The sequence below is a fragment of the Macrobrachium nipponense genome, chromosome 21 (assembly GCF_015104395.2).
Source record: "Macrobrachium nipponense isolate FS-2020 chromosome 21, ASM1510439v2, whole genome shotgun sequence".
NCBI classification, from domain to species: domain Eukaryota; kingdom Metazoa; phylum Arthropoda; class Malacostraca; order Decapoda; family Palaemonidae; genus Macrobrachium; species Macrobrachium nipponense.
Window position 1 is genome coordinate 41,335,872 of NC_087212.1, and position 13,363 is coordinate 41,349,234.

General features: G+C 36.2%; 1 protein-coding gene across 7 annotated transcripts in view; it reads right to left on the minus strand.

Moving 5' to 3' along the window:
- Positions 1 to 13,363, minus strand: part of LOC135197955 (E3 ubiquitin-protein ligase RNF14-like) — a 109,311-nt gene that overhangs the window by 77,935 nt on the left and 18,013 nt on the right. For 5 of the 7 annotated variants that reach the window (XM_064225252.1, XM_064225249.1, XM_064225254.1 and 2 more), the window contains exons 2-6: positions 11,990 to 12,131; positions 10,465 to 10,656; positions 9,502 to 9,635; positions 7,771 to 8,391; positions 2,216 to 2,397 (exon numbers count right to left, since the gene is read on the minus strand). In XM_064225252.1, coding sequence (XP_064081322.1) covers positions 2,216 to 2,397; positions 7,771 to 8,391; positions 9,502 to 9,635; positions 10,465 to 10,656; positions 11,990 to 12,038 — 1,178 coding nt within the window. In that variant the 5' untranslated portion in view covers positions 12,039 to 12,131. The remainder of the gene's footprint in view (positions 1 to 2,215; positions 2,398 to 7,770; positions 8,392 to 9,501; positions 9,636 to 10,464; positions 10,657 to 11,989; positions 12,132 to 13,363) is intronic. The other 2 variants (XM_064225250.1, XM_064225251.1) reach the window with 1 other exon arrangement.

Genomic DNA, 13,363 nt, shown 5'->3' on the forward strand with positions numbered 1-13,363 from the left:
CAGGGGGTCCACTGTATTGTCATTTGAATGGTTTGCTTGTATGGTGTTTTTACGTTGCATGGAACCAGTGGTTATTCAGCAACGGGACCAACGGCTTTACATAACTTCTGAACCATGTTGAAAGTGAACTTCTATTACAGTAGGGCCTCGATAATCGCGGGGGACAGGGCCCAAAACCCCCCTTGAAAAGTAAATACCCGTGTTATCCTGGTACCCCACTCAAAAATTGCTAAAAACTGCCTACTTTAATAGCTAACCCACCCAGGACCACTATTCCAATGTTTATAACTGCCTACTTTAGTTCAAACACCAATATGTCTTCAACTATCGCCTTAAACTAAATTCAAGATAGTTTCAAAGTTATTTCACAACATTAGCCTTAAAAATATATGTAGTATACGTGCTACTGTACATATGTAGCCTAATAGCCTATGGATTACATCTAGAAGCCTACATATGCATGCTCATGTGGGCCTCTTTTCTTCACAACACATGTTAATATATTACACGTAATAACCTTCATCTGACGTTTAGGCTTCCTTCCCATAAGAGTAAAAGAATCGGGGCTTTTGGATGCCACATAATTAACTCATTTATATGGGCACAATTTAAAGAACCCGGCGAACACGACTTCAATAACAACAAAACAAAACTATGGTTAGGCCAGTGTTGCCAAAGGGGAATGCAATTTCTTGCTAGATTTTGCTCCATAAAGTGCGAAAAAATTCATATCATACACAACAATGCCACCCAGCCAATTTCAACCAATTGCTCTCTTTTTCCATTCAAACATGTTTCTAACATACACAGTGTACTTGTACATTATGTTACATAATTCCTAATAATTTCGAAACCTATTCTGTTCAATTCCTGAAAATGGTTTTGCAAGATTTTGTTCTATTTCTTACATGATATATCAAACATAGTACGTAGAATAAAAGAAATATTAAACTTAACATTACAAAGTTTTGGAATAAAAGAAATATTAAACTCAACATTACAAAGTTTTGATGTCAAAATATGTATGCTAGATGTATTTGAAAACAAATGCAAGTTTTCCTGCCAGATGCTGGATTGAAAATTTTCTTTCTAATTACTTCAAGAAAATGAAAGCTAACATTAAAAATGCAAAATTGGTAACACTGGACTCAACAGATCCGTGTTAGTAGTACAAATGATAGTCATTATATCATTAAAAATATCAAAATAAACGAAGTCGCAAAGCCGATTCTATTCATGTTTTTCTAAACATGTACCTAACAGGAAAACTTTATTTTGTTTGTTTCATCATGCGACAAACCCCTGACAATGAAGAGTACATATGATCATTCTAAACTATTAGTTACTACCAGAATAACAATGATATTGTGTATTGAAAATGAATGTTACGTATATTCCCAAACATTATTACTACCATGGCTAGTGCTATTACAATTTCGAAAAGATAATCTTGCTGTGAGAATCGAACTCACCGCCACCAAGGTGGCAGGCCAAGACCATACCGATCACGCCAATGAGGCGCTATCATTTGAATAGTATGGTATACAAAAATTTATTATCACTGAATAAAAACCATGTAGATGAGAATAGAGGATGATGCAGATAGCATATACACAAAGGTAAGCTTGGCTACATGGCATTTACATCTTAACTTAAAACGTTATTGAGCATTCAAATGACTAGTAAACTTTCACACAAAATGAAGCACCATTTCTAATTCAACACTGCATATAATAGACATCTTACAAAATATTCCCCTCCCAAAATACAAGTTTATTTGATGTTATTTTATTGTATATCATTTGGTATATTATTACAACTTTAATAACATAGTGATCCATATGTATATTTTTTATAAACACCTACAAAACTAAGACAAGGTTTTAATATAAAAAAAATTAATATCAGTATATTAATGGTATTTACCTTTTTTACTTATAAAAACACTAATGAAATGCTCTCCTATCATACTTGATTCTGTCTTTTACATGACTGTCACCTTTTTTGTTTTAAATGTTATGGGAAACAGAATATTCCACGTTACTAAGGCTCTTGTCCTATAATATTTTTAATCTTTCGAGTTTACAATATTCACATATTCCATATTATTAAAATCTATACTTAATGTTCAATTTCAATAGGCAACAATCCTACATGGACAAAATTACCAAATAAAAGTAAAAAAGAATCTTACCAGTAACCTTAAGAACCATACCTGCAAAGCCCACAGAAGACAAACTTGCAGGAAGGACAATGACCTTGCCGATCTTCAATGGTAACTGGATACTGGCAGTGCATACGAGGGCAAACTTGTATGTCACCAAGTGAAGAAAGAGTAGAGTTCAATAGCATTTCTTCCCAACGCTGATATAAGGTTTCAGGAACTAACTCTTGGACCTAATAAAAATTAAAACTTACATTTAGTACTAGGCAAAGTAATCAAATTCATGAACATAACCAAATCTAGAAATTACATTTTCTGGCAATCCTATTCTAATCTACACACATAAATTCAAGTAAATATACATAAAAAGTTTCTATTGTCACTATTTTATGGTAAAAGACCCAGGAAAATTAAAAGTTCACCACTACACAATTCAGTACTCTTGAGGAATATAAAATTACCAATCAGCAAAAGTTTATCAGTGACATAAGTATTACATATGAATGACATTGGATGGTGATGGCTACTTCAAGAGCTTGGAGCATAACCAGATTCAAGTTGATTTTCACATCAATGGTAATCTGGTTTCCAACTTACTTTCATATCTTAAAATCACAGCTACTACATATACCAAATTCCTAAAAGTATGAGCCTCTATCTATAGAAACAATCAATATAAGTACAAGCTCAAACCACCACAATTTGGTGTTCTCAATGTATTTGCCTGCCTATGAACACCACAATTCTGTTACTTCATCATTTGTTGAAAAGTGTAAGGATCCACTGTGAGCGCAGAGGCAAGGGATAACCCAACACGCAGCTGCAAAATGTCCTATGGACTGAACATGCACATATGGACTGAACATGTAAATATCCTTCCAAGTGCATTGTCTCTGATATGCTATGGAGCACAACATTATGCACACACATTAATTTTCTTTTGTTGATAAACAGGATACTCTTCCCAATGGTCTAGCAATTTCATTCCACCTAATCCAGGCTTTTGCTGGAGAGGCAAGAACCAAAGCAAGGGTGTGGGGAGCAGAAACCTTCCCAGTAGACTAAGAAGCCTTTCCTGGTCACCTGGGGTAATCAACACCAAGGGACAACTTATATAAAGTTGCCCTAATGCACTAGACTTCCTGAAACCGAGCATGATTATGAAAGGCATTACAGTCTAGACCTAACCAAGGAACAGCTTGGTGTCACTGCCCAACATAGAAGAACTTGCACTTGTGAACAAAAAATTGACAAAATGACAACTCCCTTTAGTCTCAAACAGGTCCATAACAGCGGATACCCACAGTCAACTGTCTACAGCCAATCTCTGGATGTTGAGTCCCTTTCATTGCTATTAGTACTTAGCTCAGTGTTGGAGAACATCCACTAAATTTTTCATAATGAATATTACCTCCAGTAAGGTAATAACTTGGGATGAGGTTGTATGTTAATTTGACCAAATAATGGAAAAACGACAAATTTTTAAACAATTAGTATTTTTCATAGCTAACAAAACTTCAGTCTTAACACTACGATAATCTTCTAGTGCCAGCTGGAAACAGGTTAAAAACAACGAAAAGACTGTAAAGCAAGGAATCTGTGGTATCTGGCAACTCATGTTCAAGTATAAACAAGGTAAAACCTGGTCACCTACCGGGCTTAGAACCTCGTTATGTGTCAGTCTTTCTTTAACTGCCTTGGAGAGTTGACTTTCACTTTGCTCTCCTCCTCCAAGCTGGTTTTTTTTTTACCTAAGCCCAGGGTTTGTTTCATATTTACCCAGCCTACAAGTTCTGTGGCCGTCATCATTTTTAGATGGCCTTCCAGGATTCCTGTGTTCAAGTTCCTTTGCGACAGATGCAAATTGCAGATGTGCCTCATGCTTCCTCTGCTTCATCATCAGCTGTTACATGTAACGGTGGTCTGTCTCCCAAGGTGGTATTACCCCTTCAGAGGGCGAGGGGCCAGCTATCTTTCGTTCTTTACCATTTTACATTTGTTATATTTAAAATATTTTTAAAACATTTGTATTATGACATTAATGTTTCATGTATCTTTGATTTATCTAGTTATACATTTACTGAGAACGTGGTTGGTAATGCTTTAATCTTTCAGAATTTGTGTATTCGGGATGATCGAGACATTAGGGGTTCATGTTGCAGACAACGTTTTTATGCTAGGATTCAGCTGTCTAGCGTAGGAGTATTCCTACACTTCCTCAACATGCCGCATATAAGTTTCAAACTCATTATGTACCTTGAAGTAAGGTCCACTCTGCATTTTACAATCCTGAGGGAAAAAGACTCAAAATAGATATTTTTGCTCTCAATATAGGTCAAAACAAAACACTAGTACCTTCAATGCAAAAGCCAGCATTCCACAACACTTGTAATTCTCTTCACATATCACAGGTCCTAGGGATACCACGAGAGGGTTTAACTGCTTCAAAAGGCTTTTACTCAAGTCTCAAACATGTTTTAGAGGCAAAAACTAAATCCATCAAGGTTCCATGAAACAGTTTCGGTGTACCAGGCACCTTAATTACACCCAACCTAAAGACCTCTTGTGGTCCAGGTTGTACACAATGTCTAGTCTAGTATATAGCATTATCTATAACACAGGAAGACAAAGACCTAAAACCTCTAATACATACCTGGAACTGACAGCAATTAAGAGTACCTAGAAAACTAAGAAATGAATGAAGTTGCCTATAGAAGTGCATGCTCAGGAAACACCTCCAGCCCAACTCCAGAAGAGAGCAACTAACCACTGCTCTGAAAACAGTAGTTGAACCTCTTGCCAACTTGACAATAGATCACAAACCTCACTCTAGCACACAATGGTTATGGTGTCAACGTGAATATCAGCGCCTTTTAGCATGTGGAAGTTTTAGAAGAACTTTAGAAGAGAGAGTTCTATGAAAACATACTAAAGAGGCAACTGAACCCAAAATCATTCCTCCTATGCCATCAAAAGTACTACCAGGAACATCCTATAATCCTTGGAAGCACTAAACTTGATAAGCATCTCTCCTCCAAACATAAAATGAGAGATGTAAGGGTTCATAACCGACTAACATTGCTGAAAACGCCAAAACCAGTTAGAGGACATGTAAGTGGAAGTTAAATATTGGTAACTTTCTGTTCCAAATGTTGAATATGCCTAAACTCAGATTTATTAGATTTGTTATTCTTATAGAAACTGACATAGTTGAAAATTCAGAGCCATTCTGTGGGCAGAATACTGTTCCTTTTGCATGTTGGTCCCTTCGCACACTGTTCCTATCCAGAACAACCAAAGGAAATGCCACAATCTTTGCTGTTTACATCCAAAGAAGGGCCTTTCCTATTCTGAACACTAGGAATAAACAACAATGGCATCAATATCTTGCTGGATAAAAACTACTTAATGATGTCATAAGTATACATAAAGGTATAGTGCACAAATATAAACCAATACATTATATATATATATATATACCTAAATATGTGTATAAATATAAGGGAGATGGTTTGTCTAATAATACAGCTAATTGTGGTCTACTGTACATACACGCTGCTTGAAGTTCCTCTGAGTGCTAAAAATTTGGGATATCAGTGTAACTGATGTCCTCCAATACCGGTTAAACTCCCAAAATACTAGATCTATCATATGCATGCCCCAGACCTGCACTGCAGCATCTAAAGGACTAGATCCTTCTTCCATGAGAGCTTAAACTAACATCAAATCTGATAAAAGACCACCTATTGACCCATGTTCAGGTAAAAGGAAAGAACCCAAGCTTGATTCAGCCAGGTCAAAAAACTTCCCGAAAATAATGTGACCTTGAATGAGAAGACCTCTGCTTCACTAAAAATTAACTCCAATAAGAACTGAAAACCTCGTAGAAGTGATTATCAGCAATAAACAGGGCGAATAAAGGTGAAACTTCTCTGAAAGAAAATCCTGCTCAGGAACTAGTCCTTCCCAATGCTCCCTCGTATTTGGAAAGAGACCCTTAGATTACGACGTAGTTCTCTTTCTCCAATATATGACAGCAAAAACCAAAAATTTGAGGAGAGGCTCCCTTTACACGAACTACATTAAAGCCTTGAACACATGCACGTGATAAGCATGCATGCGATAGGCGTGAAAGCAAAATCGTACAGGTAAGTGATGGAAATGCCCGCGCCAGATTGAGGCACTGTGGCAAAATGTGCAAATTCATGCTAGATGCATACTACTGATGCCTCAAATCTGCAAGGCTCATTATCGCCGTATCAGAAAAAATCTACAATACTGTCCAAAGGAAAGCCAAAGACAGTCTAGGCTTCTCACTAGCACCTAACTAATACTTATAATAAGCCTTAAAAAAGCAAATGTTCCTTAGCTACAGTACAAGGGATTGAAGCGAAGCTGATCAAAGCAAAAGGTAACTTTTCTTGACAAAGAAGCTTAAGCTCGCAAAAATACTGCCAGAAAAAGCCGAATCATTGCTACCAGACCGATCCGATACAAAAAAATTAAGAGGGGAAATATTGTTGGGAAATTCCTCTTACATTTACCCAAATGATCCTATAGGACAACAAATTCTGATGCTAAAACTGGTGAAATTACTGCAGGACCTGGTGCTCTACCAGAACTAACAGAAGATGGGAACTAAGGGCACAGATCCACAGTACTTTCTGACATGTCATGGTTTCCTGTCACTTCAAGCCATAATGGAGAAAAGCAGAACAAGCCATGGACAGGGCAAGAAAAAATGGGGGCATTGGCCTTTCCTCCATACAGGTTGTCAAACTTAGCAAAACTCTAGGAAGAGAATTGCAGAAAAGAAAACACTAATGATGATATACAACAAAAATATCCTACAAAACTCGCACAAAGTTAAACAAAAAATTACGCCATCCTATCAAATCTAATGGCCCTGAATCAATGGGAAGCTCATTTGGAGTAACAAATCTAAGAGAAGCAGCATAGGACCTAACCAGTTACTAAGTAGGAAAGCAAACGACATGCATCCCTTTAATGTAAGTCTTACAAGTACTATTACCGTCTACAGTTGTTTCTACAGCCTAACAAGCTCTTTATTTGCGACCAATTACTGCAATTCGTTCAGCTATGATGCATAGAGTTATCCAATCATAACCTTTCTCTCAGCAAAAACATACCATGAGAGTCAATGAAACTGGAATAATTTATATTACAGCAACACTTACCTCTTTCACTTTACAGGCTCTTACCAAATGAATATTAAAAGAATAAAGAACTAACCAACAGAAAACCGATAGAATCTGTCGAACTCCTACCAAAACCAGCAATAATAGAAGTAGACTGGCTATGAGTGTTTGTGCTTATCGGACCAATGGTGGGGGTGGGGGTGGGGGAAGTAGATGGATAAAGGATGGATATTCATAGAAAGCCGAGTGTTCTCGTTTTTTGTTTCAATCTGTCAAACTACCACTGGCAGCTATATGATGGAGAGGTAAGGTTCATTTCAAATAATAGTTTTAATAAATTTTGGGGGGCTCTGAAAGCAGATTCTGGAAGCAATAATGTTAAAATCTTATAACCAGTGGTGGATTGATATTTGATACAAAATATCAAATATCAAACTAAAATCTTACCTGCTTGGGGTTAGCCTCAGATTCACACTTATCTTCTGGGCATCTGAGAAACTTTATATTCCCTTCACTGATCTGCACCTCAAAATAAGATGACATACAATCCTTGCAATATACATGTCTACAAGGCCAAAACTCAAGGCAATGTGCACCAGACTTATCCATGAAACAAACTTTACATTCAAAGTTCCTGGTGGTAAAGACTTTTTGTCTCATTTCTTCATCATAGTCTCTGAGAAGTTTCAGTAGGTTTGTCTTTGGGGCAATGTCTTGAATAGTTCTACAGTCATAAGTCTGACTATTCTGTCTTGACACTACCAAGCTGATAGCCCCAGTTACAGCATTACTCTTATCACTCTCACTATCTACACCATCTACACTACAAAGTTGAGCTCTTGCTTCATCATCAGGCACAATACCACTGTCCTGGTTTGTATCTGGGCTATTTTGTGCGATACAGATTGACGACTGCCTCACAGGTCTAATGGTTTCCACATTTAGCACATCAATGATCCCTAGAAGGTTCAAAGTTTCATCCTTCAGGAACTGTGACCACGTAAACATGATAACATCACCTTTGTTTTCTTCCCACAGTCGATCTAATTCATGGCAAAGTTGTGTCAACTGAAAGAAATTAAAGAATGAAGTAAATTACTGAAAAAAACATGAAAAAACACTTACATTACAAAGTTCACCACCTTCCTCTACTGTATTCGGATTCTGTTCATCACAAAACATTCAAGATACAGTCCTTAGTTGACAAGAACATAACTCAATAATAATAATGTACCAGCAAACAAAGTACTGAACTGCTACTTTCCACATACAAATAACACTCCATAAAAATCTGGATAGAGTCAAATATGTACTTAATAATAATGGCTAAGTTCTCAGCATCAGACCACAATATAATCCAAGAAAATACACTTACAAGGTCCTCGAAGCTATAAAATACTCTGAGACTTAAAAAGTGCTGTGGTGATCTGGTTAAACTAATTAATAATTATGATCCACATCTAAAAAAATCCAGAATCTATAAGTCCCTCACATAATTTTCACCTTTCATAGTTATGCTTGATACCATAACCTTTGCATCCTTTAGGAGTCTGTCTAACAAAAGAAGGTATTTGGTTCCTACCAACATGACATTTATAAATGGGTTTTGCTACTTTTTGAAGCTAGCCTTTATAATAAACCTGCACTTCAATCTGCTCAGGCTTCAATATAAATACTACTATATCCTAAAAATCTGTAAATGAAAGACATTTTACTCCCAACTTGTCCTACCATCTCTAACTTGAAAACTTTTCTCATGACTCATGATAATGTCAAGGCCATCAGGAGGTTTTAAAGAAATGCAAGGGCTCTGGTTGAACCCTTTTCAACAATGAAGTAACATAGTACACAATTGTACCCCAAAAATTGACTGCTCAAGAGCACTCAAAACTCCTCCTTTCAGTCAATAAGCTCTAAAGTACATATCACTTTATCTGATAAATGAAAATAGCCTATAAAATTTTTTTTTTTGCTTTGTACATTCGTAGGTATAGTAGATTCTTGAAAGCCATGAACATATCCTCAAAAATTTCTTAAGAATAAGTCATAGAACTTACTGATTTCCAAATGCAAACTTACTGATTTTGAGGTTTTAGAAAAGTCAACACTAGTCTATAAGAGTATGAATATGAATAACAAAGACAAAAGAAACCATAAGAGTTCTAAACAGCAACTTACTTGTGCTCTATTTAACCACTTGCAAGAGAGAGTAAATGAAGGTGGCAAAGTTGATGGATATGAAGGAGGAAAAGTAAAATGAACATAGACTGGGGGCAAATGTTCCACAAAGTGTTTCTCCTCATGAACCACACCTGAAATTAAAAGGAAATTAGTGTGACTTTTTAATAATAATTATAATAAATTTAATTTTCAGCTCAAGGCCATATTACATGTAATATTCAAAATATAGATAATAACATACACAATCCCGATACATGAGATAACATGATAAAAAATGATTAATTGACAATATCCACACAGTTGCTGAAGTAGTATAAAAGACGTAATCATAATAATGGTAATAACAGTAATAATACATATTGTATAGTAAAAAAGAAAAGCATTAAAAATTATAACAATTAGTGAACAGATTGTATATAATTAAATTCCAGCTAGGAACCTTAGGTGCTTACAGTAGTCAGGTCCAGACGGCTAAATATGAAAATTAAATGTGGCAAAAGTCTATAATACTGATAATAGTCACAGTAATAATGAAATAAGGAAAATATGTAACAGTAATAACAATAATCGTAGCATTTATAATAATAATGACAGATTCTGCAGATGACACTTTGCAAAAACAGAGATTAAGTCATTTAAGGAACAAACTCCTCATTTTCCCATCTTTCCCATAATTTAGATCTTCTTGCCTCACTGCTTGCTCCCAGTGAGTAATGAGTCTATTTCAAGTTTTTCAAAGTCATTATCAGTTCCTGAATCCTTACTATACATTAATAGCTTTTCAAGGACTATTGGCAGTAACCCCTTATCGGAAACTTTAAAAAAAAAAAAAAAAAAAAAAAAAGATCTTGAAACCACACCAAATATTTTTCCAGCAATACTGGTAAATTAATAACCAAAATTTGTTCACAAAACAGTAATTTTGAAAGCTTATTCCCAACGTAAGTAAATCCAACATACCATTCTCTCTAGTCTGCTTTTCAATCAGGGAAAAATCTGGTGGAAGATCTAAAAGGATTGCTAGCTCACCACCCTTCCTGATTTCTTCCTCATCTTGATCTTGGGCTGAAGTAAAAGCATCCACATAGATACTTGCCAAAGCAAGTAATTCATCATCTTGCTCCTCTGCATCAAGAGACATAGTCTTCACCTCTGTTGAGAAACAAAAATATTACAGTGAATAATTATATTCATTACAGTATGACAACTGTTTCACTGGTAGTATAACATCTGACCAAAGTCATTCTCAAAAATAATTATTTAGCAAAGGTCATTTAGAGTAAGACTCAGTGATAGTTGCTTTGGGTGTCAATGTTCACCTTGGAAATAAACAAACAAACATACAAATTGTCTCAAATGCTGTTCAAAGCAATTATTCACAATGTGGTAAAGACATTTACATTTAACTATAATCCAGTATGGGAACTTTTTTTTATCAAAAGGTGACCAACACAACATAGAATAGAATGGATATACTGTAAAGACATACAAAGTCCCATCACATGCTGCTCAGAGATGACAATTTGCAAAGGACATTAAAGCACATAATTGGAGTACAGAAATTTTAACTGTATGGAAAAACCTCCCCATGTTCTGATCAAGTAACAGCTGATATGAAAAGAGGTAAAGAAAGGTCCTTGTGCAGCCAAAAACACACTTGGCTCACTCTGAAACATATTTCAGGATGCAGCTGTTGGGGTATGTGCCTGATAAAACTTACAGCATGAATACGATCAGGCATGAAACTGAATTTTCACCTAATAAAAACATGCCTGTTAAACAAAAAATACTTTTAAATACACTGTTAAATATTGGTAACATTCTGTTCCAAGTTGTGAATATGCCTACATTCAGATTTATTAGTTCTTAAAAAAAAACTGAACGTAGCTGAAAATTCAGAGCCATTCTGTAGGCAGATTATTATTTCTTTTGTTTAGTTGGTCCCTTAGCACACTGTTCCTATCCAGAACAGCAAAATGAAATGCCCCACTCTTCCAAGCTTCTGTTCAAGAATGGTCTTTCCTATTCTGCCTATTCTGAATAAAAGGAATAAACAATAATGGCATCAACATCTAGTCGAATAAAAAAATATTTAATAATGTCATAAGTATATAGAATATTTATAAATATACTTTCACATGATGTATACATACATACACACTGTGTATCAATATCATATATATATATATATATATATATATATATATATATATATATTATATATTATATATATAATTATATATATATATATATATATATATATATACTGTAATAATATATATAACAGAAGAATCTATTTGCATATATATATACATATACTTAAAGAAGGGAAGATGGTTTGTCTGATCAACATTGCTAGTTGTGCTCTACTGTACATACACACTGCTTGAAGTTCCTCTGATAGTTAAAAATATGATATTTTAATGATAAAACAAGGTTTCACATATACTTACCAAACAATTACATTAGCTGTAAGCTTTCTTACCTGACAGTCGAAAATTCAAATTTCCTGGCGGCGGCGGCGGCACTGCCATCACTCATGTAGGTGATACAGGTCCCGCCCACTTTCAGGAATACCCGGTACTGCTGAGCTAACTATTGTCAATTCATTGAGCCGCAACGTCCATCTGTGGGGAGGAGGGAGGGCTCTGATTATGTAATTCTTTGGTAAATATATGTGAAACCTTATTTTATCATTAAAATATTTTCACATAAGTGACTTACCAAATCAATTACATTAGCTGAATCCACATTACCCGGAAGGTGGGTATATGGACAGCTTTATGAACAAAAACAATGATCATGCGCTCACATTATATATAATTTTTGCAGTACTTTTACCTTGTGAGAGAGCAGCTACAGGCAGATACTGCCTCTGGTCGGCGCTCTCATCACGTAGAAGTGGTAGTAATGGCCAGGGTAGTCCCTACTAATGGTGGGTTTTCCAACCATGAAAGTACACCGATGATTGACAAAACATCAATAATTTGCCCTTGCCCTGGGTGAAAGACCAGATAAAACAACACAACACCATCACCTACACTGAAAACCATATGATACCCTTAACCAGATATAAGAACTGGAGGGTACTTCGGGTACATGTAACCCCAGGCTTCCCAAAAACTCAACCTCAAATCCAAAGCGAGGAGATAGTAGAGGGAAAAAACTGGGTCCCCTATACTTCCCCTCCCAACACCATTCCCGCTACTGACAATGGTCCCAATCTAAAACAGTTTTCGAAAGTAGTTTCTACCTCCTTCAAATATTGAGATGCAAACACCGATTTCGACCTCCAGAATGTTGTTTGCATAATGGATAGAGACATATTTTGTCTGAAAGCCAAAGACGTTGCTACTGCACAAATCTCGTGCGTCTTTACTTTTAGCACATGAAGAGTTTGTTCCTGAGTTTGGGCATGCGCTTCTCATATCAAACTCTTCAGGAAGAACGACACTGCATTCTTCGAAAGAGGCCGAGACGGGTCTCTCACTGAGCACCAGAGTCAGTTCAACTCTCCTCTCAAAGTTCCTGTCCTAGTCAGGTCGTGTCTGATGGCTCTGACCGGACACAACGTGCGTTCCTCGTCTTCCGCCCCGACTAAATCCGATAAGTTCTTTATCCTGAAAGAATGGGGCCAAGGATTCGAAGGATCCTCGTTCTTAGCAAGGAACTGTTACATATGAACAAACTGCACTGCCCTGGGCGAAACCCACTTCCTTACTCATCACCTACAACTCTCTTACTCTTCCCCCTGTGGCTAAGGCGACGAGGAATACGTAGTGCCTTCCTAGTTACATCTCTTAAGGTTACCGAATTCAGCAGTTCGAATTGGGGACTGGAGAGCAACCTTAAAACTACA